Here is a 23,111-nt window from a genome sequence, read left to right as displayed (position 1 = left end):
GAAGGAAATAGATGAAAAGTCAGTAAAGCATACAGGAAGAGAAGCTGTATAATTTGAGGCAAAAGCAGCTCTGGGGTCTATTTCTGCCCACCCAGGGCTTCTTGTTAGGCCTAGCACAACAAGTCACAAAAATTTCCAGACTTCTTCATGGGATGAACTGGTTACCTTTTGTTGTTCTTGTGGCATAATGCAATCAATTTTATCACAGCCAGATCTGCACGTCCAAGAGGAGAGGAAAGAGATTATCCATTTCCTGCCAGCAATATCTTCATACAGCACACAAAGACGTTCCAGGAACTCATATTTTCCTATAGAGTGAGTTATTATGCTTTTCCAGCAAGAAAACCAAGACAGTTTGCAGAATTATCTTGGGAGGCCTTGAGTTGTTTTTCAGCCAGAAGCAGTGGTGTAAAGGGATAACGCTTCCACCCAGCAAGTTTCCTTGACTGAAGAGGCATTTCCAGGAGTTCTACACAAGAGCCACTGACTTGGAAATCCCCAGTAAACAGACAACTCCCAAACTTTCTGCGCGTAATAGAGAAGATCCTTTTCAACAATGTCTAAGCCAGCAGGTTTCCTATAGGTGCAATTTATGCAGGAACTCATGACCCTTGAAACTCCCCTGCTTAAAGGATGTAACTAGATATTAAATGCTTCTGCGTACAACGTTACCCAACAGCCCTAGTTAAACAGGGCAAGACATTATGAACTCAACATTGTATCACAAAAGTTAGAAGTCCCTTTAATAATGTTCAAACCCAATGCCCCATTTAAAAAAAGAGCCCACAGAGAACTCTGCCACATTAAAGTTGACAAAATTCATAAGTGTGCTGCAAAAACATGTTATTTCAATGCATGTATTAGGTGCACATTTAAAGCCTCAGCCAATCATTATTTCCCAGAACATACACACAGAACAGGAGAAGCATGTGTGATCATCATCCAAGACCTGGACACAGGGGTTCATGTAAACACCATCCATGAACAAAACAGATAGCATTTCTACTCATTTTTATCTTACTTCTGAATTAGATTGTTCAGATAGGTTTTATTGTTTTAAATTGTTGCACACCGCCTTGATGGCTTTTTAGCAGATAAATATACAAACATTAATAAAAAATAAGTAGTAAATTGAAAATTGTAAATGTATATTATATGTTTATTCAATTGATGGTTTTGCTTTATTTGAATTTGACATATTCACCAGGTTTCGACAATCACAGGGGTAAAAGAAGCCATCGTGGCACAACCATAATTTGCAAAATTACCTACACAGCAGCAGGGGTTGCCGTGTCATTCAGATGACACAGCAACCTGCCCTGCCACACAGGTTATTATGCAAATTACAGTCACATGTGTGGCACATACAGGCCGGTGTGAGAAGCCACGATGGCTTCTTTTCCCCCTGTGATCGTCCAAACACCCCAATTTTGTAATTGTGTTCATATACGACACTATATTTTGATATTTATTTAAAATATTTATTGTGAAATGGTTTGGGTATAGTGTGTCATACAGATAAATATATGATTGGTTCTGACAAAAACCATGCTAGGAGTCTGTGGTAGAGTCGGGGCTTGATCCAAGATTCAGACTCTGTTCACAACATGCATGTTAATCACTTGATAGCTGCAACATCAAGTGTCGAGCTGTTATGTATAGTTAGTAGGGCCACCACAGATAAGAAGTCCCACATCACCTTGAACACAGAACTTTCCAATGGAGCCTGGTCACAAATACAGTTGTGACTCATACAGTGTCATGAGATGAAGTGACATACATACTGTGGAAGCAGGCCCTAACTCAGCCTTTCCCAATCTGGTGCCCTCCAGATGTGTTAGACTGCAATCACCCTCATTGCCATGATCCAGTCCCATCTGGAGGGCACCAGGTTGGGAAAGGCTGCCCTAATTTGCTACCCAAGAGAACACAGCCAGTCCCATCTGGAGGGCACCAGGTTGGGAAAGGCTGCCCTAATTTGCTACCCAAGAGAACACAGCCAGAGGAATGGCTTCCTTGTCCAGCGGCTGATTCATCGTGCTTCACAGAGCAAACGAGAGAAGTGGCTGGATGGATGGAAGGATAGACAGATAGGTCCTCTGGTACCTTCAGAAGGGAATCTAGAATGTTATAGCTGTTACCACTCCCTTGTCTCTTTTCTACTTAAATCTTAACCCTGCCAATTCTCTTACTGTTACTATTGTTTAGAACACAACATCTGTTTTAGATCTGCAACAATCTGGGAGGCTTGGACTTTTTTATAACAGCCTCAAAGAGCAAGCATGCCTGGTTGCTCTCTAAAACAAACTCGCCTGCCCACTGACCGGCTGACCGAGGGATTTGCCAGTGCTGTGCCAGCTGGCTGCTTCTTCTACTGGGTTCTGAACAGGATCAGACCTAATTCATGAGCTTGACAAGGAGGAACAGGCTAGAGCAACATATTTCAAATATGTTTACCTGGGAAATCTGCTTATTCCAGATCCCACCCCTCTCCAAAAGATAAGCAAGTGTGACACAAAAGCTCATAAGGGCATAAGAAGAGCCTTGCTGGATCAGACCAAGGTCCATCTAGTCCAGCATTCTGTTCACACAGTTGCCAATCAGCTGCCCCATGAGAAGCCCACAAGCAGGACGTGAGTGCAACAGCACCCACCCGCCCATGTTCCCCAGCAACTGGCATACATAGGCATACTGCCTCTGATTCTAGAGATAGCATAGAGCCATCAGAACTAGATAGCTTTCTCCTCCAGGAATTTGTCCAATCCCCTTTTAAAGCCATCCAAATTGGTGCTCATCACTCGGTGCTCATCACTCCATCTTGTGACAGTGAATTACATAGTTTAACTATGCACTGGGTATCCAAAAGCCCAGGCCTCAATTGCCAGGGTTGTGAATATCCCAAGGTTCCACACAACCATCATGCAAGCGCAAAATGTTGTACTAAATTCAATGCTCCATGGGACTCCATTTTCCTTTTTAAAAACCCCACACAAAATCAGGCGCTACCCCTTACAGCTGAAAAGCTCAAACATTTCAAATGCATGCCCTCAATACTAGCTGAAATCCCAAAAGACCAAAGGGAGCAGAGTCGGATTCTCAGTGGGCAGATGGATCCTACTTCGGTCTTTGCCCTCAGCGCACAGTTCCTTCCACTGTAATAATGAACTATATACACCACAGTGGGAAGAGGGGTCAAAAAACACATGGGTGAGCTGTCCCAACAGATCTATGGCTGCTCTAGGAGGTGTTACTATGCAAGCTCTGGAAGCTTGAGCCCAGCATCTGAGTGGTCCAGTGTCTTGTGAGTTCCTGTTATAGGAGTGGATTAGGATCTAAAGAACAACCCAGTCCTTCACAGACAAGCTCTTCCTGGTGGATACTGCAAGCACATATTGAAGAGACCCTTCTGAGAGGCAGAAACAGACCCACAGCCTAGCATGTTAAACCACATCTAAATGCTGCAAAAAGTGTTGTGGCAGTTTCAAAGCTGCTTAACTCTCACAGCTTCCCCCCAAAGATCTCTAGGAATTATTATTTTGTGAGATGGTTGAACATTCTTTGTTGGAGGTGCCCAGGGCTTCTTCATTGGAAGCCATCGCAGTTAAGCAGGCTTGAACAGGTTTAAATTTGAAGTGTATATGTGTCCCGAATCATGGATCGTGGAAAGATCACATGTCTGATCAGGAAGGTAGGATCACATCTTCTGAGAGCACAAAACATGATTTTTTTTTTAATGTACAGTACTTTATAAGTTTAAGCAGTGCTTTAAGAAATTACAAGCAGTAATGCAAAATGGTAGAAATTAGAACATGAAAGACATGGACTCCCTAAAGCTTCTACTCAGGAGTGTCTTACTTTGGAGGAAAGACGGGACAGTCCGCATGCTAAGGGATCACAAGGAAAACGGTCCGAGTCACTTCCTATGACTGGTGCCCTCAGCATGATAAAACATTTGCATGCAATAGCTGACCAGGTCATCGAAGCAACTGTCTCCAGGCCAATACTGACATCTACAAAGGAAGTTCTGCAGTATTGTGAAGAGCCACCCAAATTGTGTGGTGAGGAGCTTACTCACAGAACCACTCACTGTCTCGACCTGTGACAACCACATGGGTCAAACACCCCCACGTTCACTGCAATGCTCAGACACCCCCCCCCCACACACACACACACACACAAGCAGGATACTGTGCTTGGACAGAAATAGGCTCAAGCAATTACACCAATCCCGCAGTACCACAACATTTATTCTAGAGTCAGGATGTTTACTGGAAAGGGTTGTTTGTTATTTTTAAACACCGTCTCCAAGAAGTGTCAGCACTCAAGACCAGCGAGCACACTTTCAGTTGTAGAGTTGAGAACAGTCATTCTCAGGAATGAATCTGAGCATGTGGAGATGTCTGGCAGCTCAGATTCGGAATCAGAATGGGAACAGCAAGATCAGAGGGAGGCACCCACCCTACTGAGCCCAGATATGGTGAGACTTTCTTCCCAAGACCTTGACATACAGATGGCCCAGCCTGAACGGCTCCCCCATTCCTCCTCCATGAGAACTCAAGTTTCAGAGGGAGAGGAGGAGGGCAAGGGGCATGACTTGAGGGATGCTAGGGTCCATCACAGAGCAAAGCAGGAAAAGTTACAGGCAGGGCTCAGATGCTCCAGCAGGCTGTCCATTTGTGAAGCGAACGTAGGAGGGATCCACCCTAAGGGAGGGGCATCCCTGCAAAGCAAGTCTGGCCGTGAAGTTCATGCCCAGACTGCTGGTAACTTCTCTTAACTTCCACTTTATATCCTCTATTGATATGCGTAGATGTGTGGATTAGCTGGTTCTATGCAGTCTGAGAGTTTCCTGGAATCTGCACGTGTAAAGAAGCTAGTCCTATACTAATAAAGTAGGGATGGACGAAAGTCACTTACCTGATCCCGAAGCTTGCTTCGCGGTGGGGGGGAGGCGCTCCATCCCTCCCCCCGAAATTCTGGGCGGGGGGGAGGCGCCCCGTCCCTCCCCGCCGAAATTCTGGCCGGGGGAGAGGCACCCCATCCCTCCCCGCCGAAATTCTGGCCGGGGGGGAGCGCCCCGTCTCTCCGGCCGCGAAACCCCTTCTCCTGCCGGGACGCAAATGGCAGCGGCCATAGCCACCACCGTTTGCGTCCCTGGCCTGCACTCAGCCATGATAGGCTACGTAAATGTTTACGTAGCCTATCACGGCTGACTTTGGGGGGGGGGGAAAGCGTGTACGCATATGGCGGCGCCCATGGGTGCCGCCATTTGCGTACACACTTTTTTTTTCCCCCAAAGTCAGCCGTGATAGGCTATGTAAACATTTACGTAGCCTATCACTGTGTTTTTTGAAAATCTAGCCCTGATAGGCTACGTAAATCTTTACGTAGCCTATGACGTTTGTTGTTGTTTTTTTTTACTTGGAAATGGCGGCGGCGGCAGCAGCCGGTCAGAAGACCGGCCGCCGCCAAACCACCGCCAGTGACATTCGTTCAAGGTAAGTCCCATCCCGGGGGGGGGGGGGGGGGAACCGTTTCTCCACCAATTTCGGAGGGCCGAATGCATTCGCATTCGGCCTCCCGGAGATTCATGGAGAAATTCTCTGACATCCCTATAATAAAGTAGTGTTGGCCCGAAGCTTTGTTTCCTGGAGTGTGTTGACTGTGAAGGGAGAGGAGGAAGGAAAGTGACAGTCATGTTCCCTCCAGACAGGCACAATCTCGAAGGCCTGTAAGCCTTATGCAAACTTCAGCCAAGCAGCAGGCTGTCTTCTAGCACATAGCTCATTCCTCATCTTGCAAATGAAGTCCAATTTCTGTTTTGAGTCAGAACGTTTCAGACAATCAAATCCTGCTGCATTTCCAATGGCCAGTAGCTCTGGAAGTCATTGCTCATGGCTACCTGAAAGACTTCTGAATCAATTCTTTCCACATTCTGGTACAGCTGTATCAGATGAATGTTGCCATATTCAATATGGCGTACTGGATGAGTGGAGCTAGGCCCACACATATTCTGCATTGCCAAGATGTTTTGTGGGGGGGACCATATACTACCAATGGCGCTTCCCTTCCCTTAGCTCCTCACAGACCACAAGCTCAATGCAAATATGTGAGAGAAAATGCAGAAAGGTTTAATGTGGCATCCATCACATTTTGTTTCAGAGAAGGCCTTTAAGCATTTAACTTTATTATTTTCACTGTGGTCTCAGGGTGACCACCTATAAGCACCCTGTGGACTCCTCTTGATCCACACCCCACAGTTTAGAAGTCATTGTGGCAGGACAAAGGAACCAAGAAGTTCTGTCCTTGACACTAACCTATCACTGACTAAGCAGCTTTCATGCAAAAGCCTAAGGTTATTAGCGCTAATAACAATAAATGAGTCTCGTGTCACCTTAAAGGCTAACAAGGCTATGATCACATAAGCTTTTGTGGACCAAAGTCCATTTCATCAAATAAAGTGGACTCTGGCCACAAAAACTTAAGTGATCACACACTTGTTAGCTTTTAAGGTGCCACAAGATTCATTGTTTGGCTACAGAAGACTGCTACCCTCTGGAAATAGTGCTAATAATGTAACAGACATTGGCCATATTTTGCCCACTTGATTATGGTTGGGAGCAACACATTTCCTTCGTGGGATCTAATCACTGGGATGTTTCCTCAAATGGACAGTCTGCCTGCAGGACAGAGTTTTATACTTGGAGGTTCAGCCTTGCAGGCTCTGCTTGAATAATCAATAAATGCACAGATATTATAAAGATGCCTTAGACCTCCAGGATGCTCCTCACCTGCTCTTTTTGCAAAGTAACAGAACCTGGAATTTCCTACACCACCCAGAAAGGGCTCACAATGACGATGCAGGATGGAATATGGTGAGCTGCCTCCTTCTCTTGCCCCTGCTGGGCAAAGTTGAACAAAGCGCACAAAACGATCTTAATGAGTGCAGTCGTATGCACATACGCACCCTCGGTCTGGAACGGCCAGCGTCTAAGAAAACAAGGCTTTCCAGACCAACAGGGAGAGATCACGCAACATCTTCATCTGTCAGTTTACACAAGCTTTGCTACTTGGACTGAGGGACTCATCCTGCCAGTAAGTCAGCTGAAGACAATAAAGGTTTCTATCCCCTCTTACAAACCACAATCCTGGTCATCACCTGCCCCCGCCTGAAATGTGCTGCTCTTCAAATATGCACAAGCAAGAGAGGAAAGTGGGAGAGAGAAGTGCCAGATCATTTGGAGGAGCTGCCAAATGATTGGGCACAAAATCCCTCTCTTCACACTCCCTGGCCAGCAGAATCAGAGGTGCCCATTTATGCTTGCACTTACTGGGAGCCCAAATGACTTGAACATACTGAGAAGTTATTTTAGTGGCTTTCTAAAAGACAGAAGGCTTCTCTGAACATCCAGCAGGAGGATTTCCACAAACGTCTTAATTAATACACAGCAAGCTGGCCCTGAACTATGGCTCTCTCTGTAGAGAAGGACACCTTCCACGTAAAAAGCCAAGAGACAGATCACTGGGGCAGGGCAGGCTAATATTTGTGTGGAAGAATTAATCTGTACTCTTTACACAGTGCGTAGAGGGAAGAACACAAAATATATCACCTTATCTCATTTGCATATCCTCATACTTCGGGTTTCAAAATCTGTTGTGACCAGTTACCTGTGCAGCCTACCTAGTCACTGACTTGGCAGCCACTGAAGCAGGGCTTCTCAGTGGTGGACCCCGCCTCCCCCCCCCCCCGCAATACTCTCCCACGTGTGACTCGAGAGGCAGAAACTGGTAAGTTCCAAATGCCTCCTGAAAACGTATTTGTTCACACAGGCTTTCCCTGACCTGTAATGGATGTCACTGCCCTATTTTATTGTCCTTCCTATTATAAAGTTTTAAATTATGTATTTTAATATTGCTTTTACATTGTATTATGTATACATTTTAATGCGAATTGCTTAGGAATTTTAACAATATTAAACTGTGTATAAGTTTAAATAAATAAATAAATAAAGTTTCAACAAAATGGCGCACATTTTGTGAGGAAGGTAAAAAACTACCCTGGTCGTGAAAGGTTCCAAAAGACCCAAGAGGAGGGGATGAGCCAGTTCTGTTGGCAAGGAAGGAGAGAGGGGCAGGCTGGGAAGCTGAACAGGAAGGTGGCAAAGGCGCACTGCCACTGAGGGGGAAAGCACAAGGTAACAGCAGCCTCAGGAAAGCCGGGAGAGGATCAAGAGAAAAACAAAGTAGACGTATGCACTGGAAGTACACAGTGAAGCCTCAGACACGGCCTGCGGGCAAGAAGAGAACAGCCAAACAAAGTAATTTTGGAGGTTGTACAACTCTGGGCAAACTCTTTGGCTATGAGCATCATAGCTGTGTGTATATTTGGCACATGGAGAGAGCAAAAGCAGGCTGTGAGTGCTTCCAGCCAGACAGCTCCTAGCACTATCAAAAGGCACTGGACAGCTCTTCTGACCTTTCTTCCTTAATAGGGGTTTTTATTTAACAAGAACAAAAGATGGAAGGAGAGGTGGGAAAACTCAGGGGGGTTACAAATGGAAGATGACAAAGTCTGGAACACTCTCCTCTCCCCCCCATGGCACAACAAAAGCTTCGTCTGGAAGCACCCTGCATCTTGAATGCTCAGAAAGAGTCTCTCCCCCCCCCCCCGCCCAGGAGACATCCCATAGAACAGTACAGGGCTACAATCAATTATATGAAGTTTATGACACATACCTGGTTCTGGGATTTTACTGGCAGAGAAAAGACCATGTAATGGTCAAGATAAACAGCAACAGCTGTTGAGCTTGGGACACGCTAACCTGACAGATCAACAGACCCCAGTCCTGACTGCAGCCTTTGCTGCATGAACTTAAGTGGCTGGACAGACTGCCCACACCTGAAAAGTCCATATCAGACTCTGACAAATGGAAAGTTGAGGGCTGTAACCAACACTTAATCAAAATGTACAACGTCCTCTACCCCAAAGACTTAAGGAAGGCAACAGCAATCATACATTGACCTGCTTTGCACACTGGGCAGTTCCTCAATTGTTTAACCCGGGGATTGCGGGAGGAACAAAGTGCACGAGCCACATGCATGCCATTTCTGATCTCGATCAACAACCCAGGATTGTTGTTGGTTTATTTTGTGACATGTAAACCAAGAAACTCTGGGTTGTTTATGGGTTAATTGGTTAAACAACCCAAAGTTAATCAAACAACAAACTAAGGTTAACTGTTGGGTTAACTCTAGGTTGTTTAACCATAAACAACCAAGAGTTTCCGGGTTCACACATCACAAAACAACCCAGAAATACTCTTGGGTTATTAACGGAAATCATAAATGGCGCGCACACTCCACTCCTCCCACAATTCCTGGATTAAACAACCCAGGAATTGCCCAGCATGACGTGAAAAAAGGTGTGTGCCCCCAACACAACTCATGCCCAAAGTTGCATCAGTGTTCCCCCAACACAGGTCATGCCAACATTGCACTGGAAGCATTCCAAAAACAACACAAGTTATGTGTAGTTGCTTCTCCTAATCTTAGGCCAACCACATGCCTGTAGTTCTGTTCTCTCATGTGATTGCCTTTGTTGTTTTAAATACGCATCCCCCATTTCATATCTGGTGGGAGCACATGGCTGCTCTTCCTTCAGGAAAGATAATTTCGATCCGGATGGCAGCTGATCAAACCTGGATGTGGGATCTACGGGGAAAGGGTTTTTTTCCCCCTAGGGCTACCACACCACCAAGCAATGTATGAATACTTCAAAAAGGTACACTTGCAGTGCTCCCACAAACACACCTGAAGACAAAGATGTCCAGTACATACTCGCCCACTCCAGACTGGGCTTTACCTCCTTTCAGTTATTTCCAACGTGAAAGGTCAATCTATACATAGAGATGTGAAAGTCCAGGAAAAAAATGGAAAAAATCAGAAAAAAACTGTGTTTTTTTTCAATTTTTCCCACAGAACCATTTGGTTTCTTTCCTGAAAAACTGAACAGCTCTGGATTATGAAAAAAAAATTCTTTTAGAATTTAAGACAAAGTATTTGTATATTCTTACCAAGCCTTTACTCCCCCCCCCCAAATAATTTCTAAACAGTATGTAATAAGAACACTTTTATAGAAAGACTAGGGATGTAAAATGTCTGGAAATAATGATGCCACAGGGAAAAATATAGTTTAATCCTCTCTGTAAGATTATCAGCATAGTTTGTTCTTTCATTCCTTATTAAAAATATTGATCTAAAGTATATTTTACTGATAGACATTTATGCGCAGTTTCCCAACATGTGAGTAGAGTCACCATTGTGCATTCTTGACAGTTTAGGTTTTGTTCTATAGAGTCCTGTGTTTCTGATGCTGTAGCGGTCATTTAATGTAATCTATTCAGACAATAATTACAAATTTACTGAGTTTACTTTTAAAAGTTTCAAAATATAATGATAATTTTATGAGCAAGCTAAGTTTTACATAAAATAACTTTAGGAACAGAAAGGCTGGTTTATATTCCCAAAACAGCCCTCCCCAACCTGGTGCTCTCAGATGTTTTGGACTACAGTGCCCAGCATTCCTGACCATTGGCCATGCTGCCTGAGGGGAACTGAAGTCCAAACTACCTGGAGGGCACCAGGTTGAGGAGGGCTGTCTTAAAGCAACAAAGTAACTTTATATCAGTGATGAGCACTAAAAAAAAAAAAAGTATTGCTTTTTTACATTTTTCCAAAATTTCTCATTTTTCCAGAAAAAAATTGGGAAAAACTTTTTTCCATGGCTTCAAAATTTGTGTGCGCAAGAGAGAACACCAGTAACAATCTGCAATTGTTACTTTAGTATGAATCACTACTCTACATTGGTCCCCACATCGTTTAAACTGGGAGGAGCAGCCATAGCTCAATGGCACAGCCCTGCGCATGCAACAGGTAACGGATTCAATCTGGAGCTAAAAAGCAAGCCGTCTACGCAGTGGCATTCTTGGAATACCAATACTTGGCCTGTCAGTTGACTGGCATACTAACCTTAACGCAACTAGAGGCAAAACCCCACAAAGCATGGGCAGGGTTGGGGAATGGCACTTGCCCGTACTGCAGGCCTTATTTGGAGCCCCATCAACAGACTCAAATATTTGTCTCCAAGAACCAACACTTGCTCCACAGCTCCCACGTTGAGGGGTTGCAAGATCACTGCCAAATAGTGTTCAAGAGCCATTATAGGCCCAAAGCTTTAGCTGTAAAGCAGCCTTTTCCAAACCCTTTTCCAAACCCTCCAGATGCTTGGGCTTCAACTCCATCCACCCCAGAAACGTGCCCATGGTCAAGAATGCTGGCAGTTGCAGTCCCCAATATCTAGAAGGCACGGGGAAATGTAAAGACAGGACATCCAAGCACTAGCAAGTCGATTGACAGAACATCTCTTCCTTCCATGTTCACCAAGACAGCCCACAACCCACCCACCCCGCTGAACTTTGAACTCAGCATCTCTGCTTCCTTATAGAGTTAGGGAAGCAGAGAGAACGGCTTTTTCAGGCTGACTTTGCAAGCTCTAGACTGAGTTTTTCCTCCAGAGGCAAATGGGAGAAGCAGAGTGAGACGAAATAGGGAGCTTGCTTTTTATTACAAAAAGCAAGGAAAGCGCTGAAAATTTAAGCTAAAAATAAATGTGTAGGTTTTCAAACCTCATTTTAAAGCGTGTGGCACCACAAAATGGGAGGGGAGCTAACTGTGGTACTTGGGGGATGTGCATGGAATCTCTTCTTCCAGGATCTAACCTTGTCTTCTTCCCCTTGACTCAATGGGCAAGTTTGCATAACTAGCAGTAGCAGAACTGGTATGATTGGTAGTAGAGTTATGCAAGGGTTGTTTAACCTTCAAATAGCCCACGATGGGTGGGTTCATACATGTCACAACCCCAATCGCCCTGATCAGGGGTTGCATATTCAAAACGGTGTCTGCACATGCCACAGCCCATGGTGAGTCTGCCGTGTCACGCAAACCAGGTCAATATGTTTCCAAAAGAGACCAACACCAAGCGTAGCTGACGAGAGCAGAGTTAAGGAGATGTCTACGATCGTTCCCTTTCCTGTCTTTCGGGGGGGGGGGAGTAATGCTGCAAACGTGGTTCAAAGCACCTGTTATGGTGTAGAGTTCGCAGAAATGTCCACTGGGACAGAATGCAGCAGATAGGCTGCTCACCAGAACATCTCTCGCCAGCTCTGCTCTGTTTCTGGGCACAACGTAAAGTGCTGGTTGTTGCTTTTAAAGCCCCAGGCCAGGCATGCAGAATCTTTTTAGTGGTGTGTGGGGAGAGAGCCAAAAGTGGGTGGAGACACAGGCTTCTCCCCCCCCCCTCCACATCTCCCTCCCCACCCAGTGGGGATCGATCAATGGCTGAGGGCTACAACAAATCAGGCTGAGGGACGCAGGTTGCTGCCCACCCAGGGTGGCTTGGGCACCGTTGTCACACATGACCCTGGCCAAGTTCTAAGATCATCCTCAGAGGCCTTTCTTGGAGTTGCTCAGCCGTCTCAAGTGAGCAGGGCCCAAGCGGGGGGGGGGGGGGCACAGTACAAAATTCCACAGTACAAAATGCAGCACAGCTTCCCTCATATCACAATCCCATCCCATTCATATAATCTCACACTAGGGTTTTTCTACCATGCCCCAAAACATTCCCCTTTTATTGTTGTACTATTTTAGGTTAATGCAACAACCAGCCTCAAGAAGACAGAGCTTTATGAATATTTTGTAAAATGTTGGTTGTTCCTACTAAAGGTATTATCCTGTTGATCTTTCGATTTTTGATTTAATGTTAGTGGGCCAACATGGCTGAAAGCATTTTATACATAGATCGATTCATTTTAAATTTTTATTTTTCAGGCCTTTTTCATTGCAAAGTCATGAATTATTTCCTCAAAGTCAATTTCTCTTCCAAGTTAGAACATAAGAAGAACTATGCTGAATCAGGTCAAGGTCCATCTAGTCTAGCATTCTGTTCAGTGGCCACAAACAGGACATGAGTGCAACAGCACCCTCCCACCCACGTTCCCCAGCAACTGGTGCATATAGGCACACTGCCTCTGGTACTGGAGGTAGCACAGAGCCATCAGGACTAGTAGCCATTGTTAGCCTCATCCTCCATGAATGTGTCCAAACCCCTTTTAAAGCCATCCAAATTGGTGGCCATCACTACATCTTGTGGAAGTTAATTCCATCATTTAAGTATGTGCTGTGTGAAGGCTTCCTTCCTTTTATCTGTCCTGAATCTCCCACCAATCAGCTTCATGGGATGATTCTGTTGAGTTCTTGTATTATGAGAGAGGAAGAAAATGCCTCCCTACGCACTTTCTCCATGAACTTTGCACTATGCATAACTTTACACCATGCATAACTTTGTACACCTCTATCATGTCTCCCCTCACTCACCTTTTCTCTAAGCTGAACAGTCTCAGACACTGTAACTTTCCCCATAGGGGAGATGCTCCAGCCCTTTGATCATTTTGGTTGCTCTCTTCTGCACTTTTTCTGTATCGCGCAGACAGCTCCTCTCTGTTCTAGAGAAGGGCCTGGGCCAGCAGCTCACTGTTCATAATGAATCATAGAATAGTGGGGTTGGAAGGGGCCTATAAGACCATCAAGTCCAGCCCCCTGCTCAATGCAGGAATGCAAGTCAGAGCATCCCTGACAGATGGCTGTCCAGCCTCATCTTAAATGCCTCCAGTGTGGGAGAGCCCAATGCCCCTTTCACTGTTTCCATTTGTCTCCAGCAAATATCACAAGCTCTGAACAAGTGCAAAGATACAAGCAAATAAGTTTCCATACATATCCTCAAGCATCATCTACAATTTAGTCTCAATTTTGTACCTCGTAGTAATAGGCTTGCAGCCTGGGCTGCCCACCCCCCATGGACCTTTGGTCCCCAGGTAAAGTGCATCCTAAGTGTATAATAATTGGACCCTGGAAGTAAGGCAGGTAGTGATGGGAAACAGGCCTTCTCAATGGTTGGCAACCAACTTGTGGAATACTTTCTGTACGGAAGCTTGCCTGACCCTGATGTCTTTTCTGCACCAGGCAAAGGCTCTTTTAAAAAAATTTGCCTGGGCCTTTTAGTACTAATCATTTTAGATCTGTTTTATTGATAGAGGGTTTGTTGTGTGTGTGTGCACGTGCACGTGTGTGTGTGCACGTGTGTGCAAGTGTGCACGTGTGGTTAATTACCGACGGTGCCATTTGTAGTTTTTAATGTGTAAGCTACACTGAAATAAAAGTGTGTGCTGGAAAATCCCCAGGTCAAATCTCACCTGAGCCCAGAGACTCACAATATGGCCCTTAGGAACACTGCTGTTCTCTCGTCCTTGGCTCCCCACCCCCACCTGGTCTACCTCGCCAGGTTAATTTAAGGATTGCTGAGATAATACTGGCGAAGGACTTTGAACACTTAAAATGTGCTAAGTATACTTCTTCTTGGACAGCCTGCAGTTAAAACATGCGATTGCCAAAACTCTACTGCACCCTGAGCAACCATCATGCCAACTGAAGGGAGTAGAATGGCCAAGATCTTTCAAGAAAATATTGTACATTCTCCACCTACAAAATAGCAAGGCTGCAATCGTATGCACACTTACCTGGGAGTAAACTCCACTGAACTCAGCGGAACTGCATTCTGAGTAAACATGCTGTGATTGAGTGTGTCCCCACACTAGCAAGTGAAACTGCAGATGAAACCTAGTTGTGACATACAAAGTTCCTTCCGAAAAGGCTCTGAAACTTAAAGAAGGGATTGTTTTGGAGCAGTTAGAAAGTGCACACACACACACACACCCCCAATACAGGGGCAGGCAAAAAAAATTCTATCAAGGACCACATGCCCTCACAGGTTATCTGTCTGGGGCTGCATGACCAGAGGCAAAAGTGGATTGCTCACCCCTTTTCTCTTTTTTTCCTGCAACCCTCCTTTCTCTCTCTCCCTGCCACCTTCTTTTTTCTCCCTCCCTCTTTCTTCCCACCCAGCAGGCTGCCAGGGAATGGACAGATGGCTCTTTCCAGAAGCCTAAACTGATCGCATGCAGACAGCTTCCGAAACTGGGTCGAGGCCTTGTGCCGCAAGTTTCCCACCCCTGCTCTAGTACACTATCTTTGATTGGGCCAACCCTGTTCCATAAAAACCTGTAAGGAGAATTCTATGCAACTCCAAAACTTACAAATTCACTCAACACACACGATTAGTGCAGTTAAAGGCAGCAGGAGAAAAATATTCGCTGAACCGCCATCACGCAGTTTACCCCATTTTCATAACTTATTCCAGGATTCTTCAACACAGACACCTCAAGCCCTGTTCAGACCCTTCTCCATGTGTAAACATGTGGGGAAGCAGGGAACAGAACATGCTGCGGCCTCCTCTCCCTTGACATGTTCAGGATGCTGTCTGCGGGGGGGGGGGGGCTACTTGCTCCATGGGACGGGACTCTTGTAAAGTCGAGGGTCCCCACTGCATGGAGCACCCGCGCCACACAGCTGTGCGCAAGCAGGCACTGCTTTGCAGACATCGCTCTGAAGGCACATGCGTCCACAGAGTAGGGTCACCCATGTGAGCAATGCCAGGGGCATGGTCCCACTTCTCCTCCTCTATTTGTTTACGCATGTAGGTTTGAGGAACGCTTCAGTACTAAGGCCAACTGTAAGTGAACTGTACAGTTAGACTGCAAAAAACTAAAAACTGCACATGTTTAGAATACCTCCCACTCTTGATTTACACTGCTTAGAAGACGTTTGCCTCCGGGCCATCCCTGATGGAAGATTAAATATTATGGCTTTGTTTCATACACAACAGTCTTTAATAGGAAGTTCCTGAAAAATCTTCAAGAGAGCCGATTGCTTTTTCAGGCCCCTCAAAACTGTGTAACTTCCATTTGCTAGGAAATTAGTTGGCGTAACAATATCCAATTATTAAGGGGGCTCATCATGGTGCGGGCCTTTAGGGCACCTTTGTTTCTTTCCTTCATTTACACAAACAGGTGTTTTATATAAAGACATCTCTGTTGCTTGTTCTCCACCCTGACACACACACACACACTTCCAGGATGCAGAAGGAAATGCCCCTGTATTTTTGTGTGTGTGCCTCCGAATGCTGACAAAAGGAATCTGAAGACAGACCCTTATTTCACACCATTACAAGTCAAGAAAAAAAGATGAACCGGAAAAGCTGCATCTTAATTACAGCTAGACGCCTTCAAGAATTACACTGCGCTCTTCTACAAGGCATCTAGGATCTAGCAAGCACTACGAATTTATCATATACCCGTGGATCTTTCTCTCCATAATGAAGAGGCAAATGACTGCAAGTTTCTCTTGCTATTTCTCACAGATATGTTGGGGTTACACACATTTAAGCTACACACACACATCTTTAAAAACACACACACCACGTATGCAATGCTCAAGTCAAGAGGGAGTTTGGACCGCAGGCTAAGGGCCAAAAGCAATGAGCATTGGGATCTGTACCACTCTTCTGTTGTTTTTAAATGAAAAGCAGCTGGGTGGGGGCTTAAATCAGGAGTGGAGAACCATGAGTGGGAGGAGAGGCTACTTAAGGCCTGTGTGCCCTGAGCGAAGGCAAAATCACAGGCTGGGGAGTTTGTGCTGTCAGCTCCTGAAGAGACCTTCAATCAGCCTGAGAGAACTGTATTCTGATTGACTGGGGGGGGGGGGTGTTTGTTTCAGTATTTAAATACTGTAAACCACCTTATGTGTCTTGGCAAAAAGGCAGTATAGAAATGTATTAAATAGACAGATAACCCTTTCCCTTCCTGCCCTGTGTCTGCAGACCACTCCCCCTACCCTGCAACCCACACAAAGCTGCTTCGAAGAACTGCAGGTTGACCCCAAGTAAGATCACACATCCTATTACCTCCAAACAGCAGGTGCTTTGTATTCCTAAAAGGCTGGGCGTACACGACACATTCAAAATGTCACTGTTTGTATATTGGTTTTAAACTGCGTTTTAGATTTGTGCGTATTGCAAACCACTCAGAGATTTTAGAATATTAAGCAGTATAAAAATAGTATAAATAAATGAAATGGTTTGGCTTGAAGAATCACAATCCGAATTACACAGGAATTACTCATTTGAGTATTACTTAAATACTGAATTACTTACAAGGAAATGTTAAGCCAACACAATTTAAATTACATCTTGCTGTTTGTATTGTATGGGGCATTCAGGAAGCTGCTAATATTTTGGAAAATTTGATCAAACAAGGGAGGAAATGCATGTCTCCTAAAACGAGCTTGACTCCATGTCTTCCATCCAAGGTACAGCGGGGACTATGGTCCATTTGGGTAAACTAGGTATCTAAGGGCACAATCCTGTGCATGGTTAGACAGAAAGAAGTCTTACAACTCCCAGCATTCCCCAGGCAGCCATGCTGACCGGGACATGCTGAGAATTGTAAGACTTTTCTGTCTAAATATGCATAGGATTGCCCCCTGAAAGGAATGTTAGCAGCCTCTCAAACTTGTATTTCCCCAAAGTTCCTTGCAGGAAGCTGCAACAGTTGACCTGGTTTAAAATCAGTTTTAATTCTGTAGTTAAGTGCATTTTCATGCATTCTGTTTTGGCCCCACTAACCAAAGAAGTATCTATGGTTGAAACATTCAGTGCACAATCTACATGAACTCACTGGAACTATTCAATGGCAGGACTGCAAACGGATCCCCACCCCCACCAACCCCCCCAATGCTTTGAGAACTACTGAATTGTAAAGGCAGGCTGCAGATGACAAAGAGTCATCTATATCTCCTGGTGATGTATGGTAATTTTGCCTGTTCCCATGTGTGCACACAGATGGTGCATAGACGCTTTGATTAAACCTACTAGTTTGAGGCTGTGAACAGATGGAATGGCTCCGATATTAATTACATTGACCTCTTTCAAACCTGGTGCTCTCCAGATGATTAAGATCAACTCCCATCAGCCTCAGCCAGCATGGCCAACAGTCAGGAATGCTGGGACTTGTAGTCCAAAACATCTGGAGGGCACCAGGTTGGGGAAGGCTACACTATCTTATCCCAACATTCACAGAGGTATGAGCTCTTCGCTGCAGCATCTTTCTAAAATGCTGCACTCTCATCCATTTCAAAAAGCCCCAGAAGGTACGTCCAGCTTTGATGGCAAGGGTAGAACATGGGAACTTGGTGTCGCCTGCTTTGAACTCTGTGTTGTCATTCATACCTAGCTGACAGGTTTCAAAACGCTAGCAAATCCACACACCTGACCCACCTAGGTAGCGTGCATCACTTCCCTTGGATTTACTAGGCAGCGGAAAGAGTGGTTTCTGACGAGTCTTTCCTGGAGATGCCAGTGACTGAAGCAAGGCCGTTCTGCTGCAAAGCATGTGCTCTACCACTAAGCTACAGCATCTGTAGATCTGAAAATGAACAGATGGCGCACCCATGTGCCACATCAATTGTGAATGTTCACGTGGATGTACTTTGTACTATAGCATCTCCACCAAAGTATACAATCATTGTGTGTGAAGCTGCCCTAACTGCCTTATTCTAGGCACATTTACTGAGGAAGGAAGTCCTGCTGTGTTCAATGGGATTTATTCAGTCCAAATTCCTGAACTGGGGACAGTGAAGCATCATCATACAGTTTACTGCTGGACATCAGCCTTAGCTTAAAGTAGCAAAAAAACACCTTTATACACAATTGTGGAAGTCTTGTCCATGCCTCGCCGCTCGCTCCTTTACACAGCCAATGGGGCTGTGCTTAATTGTAAATAATATAAGTTTGCCTCCAAACTGGGGGGTGGGGGGAGTAGAGGGGGGAGTGTGGGCAATGCTGGGCCATCAGACCTGGAAAGCACATGAGCAAAGGAATTTTCTTGTAGGTGTCTCATTTGCAAGCTTAGTTCTATGTCAGCCAGGCTAGATGGATCAGAGGACAGCCAGGCTGGTGAAAGAACCTCAGGAAGTCATTACATTACCATCCAAACCACACTAACCAATTCTGGAGCCTCCCCTGAGGCAGGGCAATAAAGGGTCCCAGGCAAGGCAGGGGATTCCTCCTGAGCAGGGAATGCCCAACAAGGACGGCCCAGTGGCCATCTTGCCCACTGTGAATCACTGAAAGGTCTTTCCAAGAGGGCAAGCCACATGCAGCAGCACAACCCCCCTCCCCCAAAAGCAGTTGCTGGAGGAAGAGGAAAGCAGCAGCAGGAGGGGGGACTCCACACTCCCAACCCACCCAATGCTTTAAATTGCCCCCACCCACTTTATAGGAATCCGGCATGACCTGTGTTCTCTGACACATATCATATGTAGTCTGGTCCAACAAGGATGAAGTCCACTTCGGCTCCTTTTTTGCTTGCATCCAGAGAAAAAGGAAACAAGGGTAATTCCACACATATGACAAGAGATTTACCTCTACACAAAGGTCATTTCATTCATGACCCTCTCACTGCATTAAAATATACGTGCACCTTCCAACATAGAACTCATCTTGATGTACGAAAGGGAGTGTGCAAAATATCTTTTAATGCAGGGTAAAGGACCAGCACTTTACAATCCTATAGGAAGCCCTGCTAAAAAGATATCCTCACCAGACACCTTCTGAAGCCACCAGGAACAGGGGCTTCTTGGTCACTACCCCGTCTTGTGGAACTTGCTCTCTAGGAAGGATTTCTAAAACACAAGGAAAACTTAAAAGATGGTCGAGAGCTGGCTTTTTAGCCAGCTTTTACAGTTCAGTGTGTGACGTTTTTATAGATGAGACCGAGTGTGTTTGGACAGTATTATTCCTGGTTTCACTGCGTCAATTCATTTTTCTTGTAAGCTGTTCCAAGAGCCTCAGTAAGAATATCTAGTAAGCAGCCACTACACACATGGACAGCCTGATCCCTACATACATGTCTGAAGAAGACACTCACACTGCCCATCATGCATTAAAATATAAACATGCATTTTCCTATGAGATCATCATCTGCCTGCCAAGAAACTAATTATCTGGAACCCCCACTGAAAATCATTCAAATTTTATTCTTCTAGGATCCAGTTCACCAAAAATAAGACACTCCCGACACTCACCCAACATTCCCAGAAGGGAAGGGGCCATAGCTCAGGGGCAGAGCCCCTGCTTTGCACGCAGAAGGTTCAGCCCCCAGCATCTCCAGGCAGACCTAGGAAAGAATCCTGCCTGAAATGCTGGAGAACTGCTGTCAGTCAGTGTTGGCAGTATTGGAGTAGATGGGCCAATGGTCTCACTCAGAGTAAGGCAGTTTCCTGTGTCAGCGGCTTATGTCATATAACTGCTTGTGTGACAGGCTCCATTTAGGCTCCATCCATGAGACTTCTACAAGATCTGCAGGCATCTCTTTGTAGAAGAGTGTTCCTGACGAGAGAGCATTTCCTAAGAAATGGAAATTGTGTTTCTTAAATTGTGTTTCTAAGAAATTGTGTTTCTAAGAAATTAAATTGTTAAATTGTGTTAAAATTGTGTTTAAATTGTTTAAATTGTTTAAATTGTTTAAATTGTTTAAATTGTTTAAATTGTTTAAATTGTTAAGTTAATTGTTAATTGTTAATTGTTGTTTAAATTGTTTAAACTGTTTAAATTGTGTTTAAATTGTGTTTAAATTGTTAAATTGTGTTAAATTAATTTAAATTAAATTGTTAAATTGTGTTTCTAAGAAATTGTGTTTCTTACAAGAGAGCATTTCCATTTCCATGGGTATGAAGGTACCACCATTATAAGGCCTCTGCAGGTGGCCCTCCCGCCAGCACGTGGCAAAAAAGAGCAGTGCGCGCAACCAGCTTGCTGCAGAAGGGGGCCAGCATAAATCCAGATGCTCATGTGTCTAAGAATACTTATCATTTAGAGCATGCATTGCAAGTCTTCCAACTACTTCACATCCGTTATTTTAGTAATTTGTCTACACAGGCCAGTCTCTATGCAAAAGTATAAATGGACACAAATCTGACTAGAAAAGCAGTATTCAAAAACCGGAGGGGGGAAAGCTTCAGCCTCCCGGGACACACTATCAGTGACCTTATGACAGCTGTTGTGGAACAAAGAAACTCCAGACTGCGATGTGGAATTGCTGGAAAACAATTCATGCAGAGATTCAACTGTTTCCTGTAGTCTGAACAAGGGCAAAAGCTTGTCTTTTTATCACACTCTCTGTGTTAATCAGCTCACCAATGCGATGATGCCTCCGCTATCAACAAACATTTGTTAACGGCAACCCTGGAGCTAGTCATCACGGCCTGAACGTTTCGCATTTCAGTTCCCCCAGACCCCACTGTTTACACACACACACACACACACACACACACCCCGAAGCACGTGCACGTAAATCTGCCGGCTTCGGGTTAACACTCCGTGCATCGGATGGGCCCGCGGCATTCCGGTGGGGCTGCCATCTCCGCTTCTTTAATTTAGTCTGCTAAGCTGATTTCCGCGGAGCGCGCCGCCGTTCACGGAGGCAACGGCGGGCCGGGCACGTCCCCGCGGGTCAGCGCGCAGCCCTGGCGCTTCCTGACCTGCGGCTGTCTGCTAGGCGCGGAGGAGGCCCCGCGGCCAACGCGAGGCGGCCGGGCCGCCTTGGCACCAGCGGCGGCGGCCTGCGCCGGCAGGCTGGAGCCCCTCGGCCCGCGCGCGAGCGAGAGCGGGCGGGCAGCGGGGCGCGCTTACTTCTGATGGCGCCGATGAGGGCGGTGCCGTCCTTGATCACCTCCTTGATGAACTTGTTGGTCCGCTCCAGCTCCTGCTCGTAGCACTTCAGCCTCTCGCGGAAGCCCGGGCTGTCCGGGAAGCAGTCGCTGAACTCCAGCGGCGGGTGCCCCATGGCTCGCGGGCGGCCGAGGCGAGGCGAGGCGAGGCGAGGCGCCGCGCGCTCAGCTGGGCGCGCCCGCGGGCATCGCGCGGGCCGGCCGCGGCGGGGCCCCGCCTCGCCGCCGCGCCGCCCGCCTGCGCTCCTCTGCCTGCCCTCGGCCAAGCGCGCGCGCGCGAGCCGGCGAGCGAGGGAGCGAGCGGGCGGGCGGCAGCTGCTGGTGCCCGGGGCCGCCTCGCGTCCGCGCCGGCTCAGCGGCTGGGCTGCATCCAGCGGGGCGCGCGGCGCCAGTCCCCGCCCACGGGCCGGGCCGGGCTTTGTCCGCCTGCCCCGGCCCGCCTCCTCCTCCTCCTCCGGCGGGCGCCTCCCCGCAACCTCTGCCGGCGCCGCCTTAAAGACGCAGGGGGGCCTCGCCGGGAGCCGCGCGCCGCAGCCGCGCGCGCGCTGCGGCCCCCCCCGCAGCCGACCCGCAGAGGTAGACTGCCCTGGAACACAGAGGCTCCGTGCAGCAGGCGTGCCCGCTAGTCACAGACCCTCCCCGTCCTCGGATGCGTCTGATCCTCGGGGAAACCCATCCAAGCCCCTGGCCGCCTTCACATCTTAGAAGAGCCGCCCGGGTCGGACGGAAGGCCGCTCTCGTGCAGCGCCCCGCGCCCCACAGCAGCCAGCAGATGCCACAGCAGGACAGCGGCATGATAGCCCCCTCCCAGCAACTGGCAGTCAGAAGCACCCTGCCCTGAGCTGGGAGGTAGCATAGCGGCATCAGGACCAGTAGCCCCGGATAGCCCTCTCCCCCGTGAACTTGTCCAATCCCCTTTTAAAGCCGCCCAAATTGGTGGCCATCAGTCGATCTAGCGGCAGTGAGTTCCACAGTTTAACTGTGCTCTGTGTGAAGAAGCCCCGCCTTTTATCTGTCCTGAGTCCACCACGATTCAGCTTCACTGGATGACCCCAGGCTCTGGTATAACATGAGAGGGAGAAGAACTCTCTATCCATTTTCTCCACACTGCATAATTTTAGTGAACCTCTGTCATGCCCCTCTCATTTGCCACCGGTATTGTTATGCGCACGCACCCCACTTCTGAGCAGGGAGAGGTTTCGGGGCTTCCAGCACTTACTCAAGATACAGTGGCAAGGCAGCCGGCCAGGTGGCTTGCCACTCCTCCTGCTGGACCCCTGTGAGGCAAAAGCTGGACATTAGAACAGAGCTGCAGTGCTTGCTTGAAATTGCTTGCCATCAAAATCCATAGCACGGAGCAGAAGAAATGTGTTCAG

At 46.7% G+C, this 23,111-nt stretch overlaps 1 protein-coding gene across 2 annotated transcripts in view; it reads right to left on the bottom strand.

The window, feature by feature from the left end:
* Positions 1-21,943, bottom strand: part of OPHN1 (oligophrenin 1) — a 159,559-nt gene extending 137,616 nt beyond the window's left edge. For both annotated transcript variants that reach the window (XM_084814265.1, XM_084814266.1), the window contains exon 1: positions 21,698-21,943. In XM_084814265.1, the coding sequence (XP_084670391.1) occupies positions 21,698-21,851 (154 nt within the window). In that variant the 5' untranslated portion in view covers positions 21,852-21,943. The remainder of the gene's footprint in view (positions 1-21,697) is intronic.
* Positions 21,944-23,111: the final 1,168 nt, after the last annotated feature.

The sequence above is a fragment of the Heloderma suspectum genome, chromosome 9, assembly GCF_057233095.1.
Source record: "Heloderma suspectum isolate Gila_16-S chromosome 9, 16-S_ref, whole genome shotgun sequence".
In the NCBI taxonomy this organism is placed as follows: Eukaryota; Metazoa; Chordata; class Lepidosauria; order Squamata; family Helodermatidae; genus Heloderma; species Heloderma suspectum.
The sequence above is the reverse complement of the archived record's forward strand: the minus strand, read 5'-3'. Positions and strand labels throughout refer to the sequence as shown.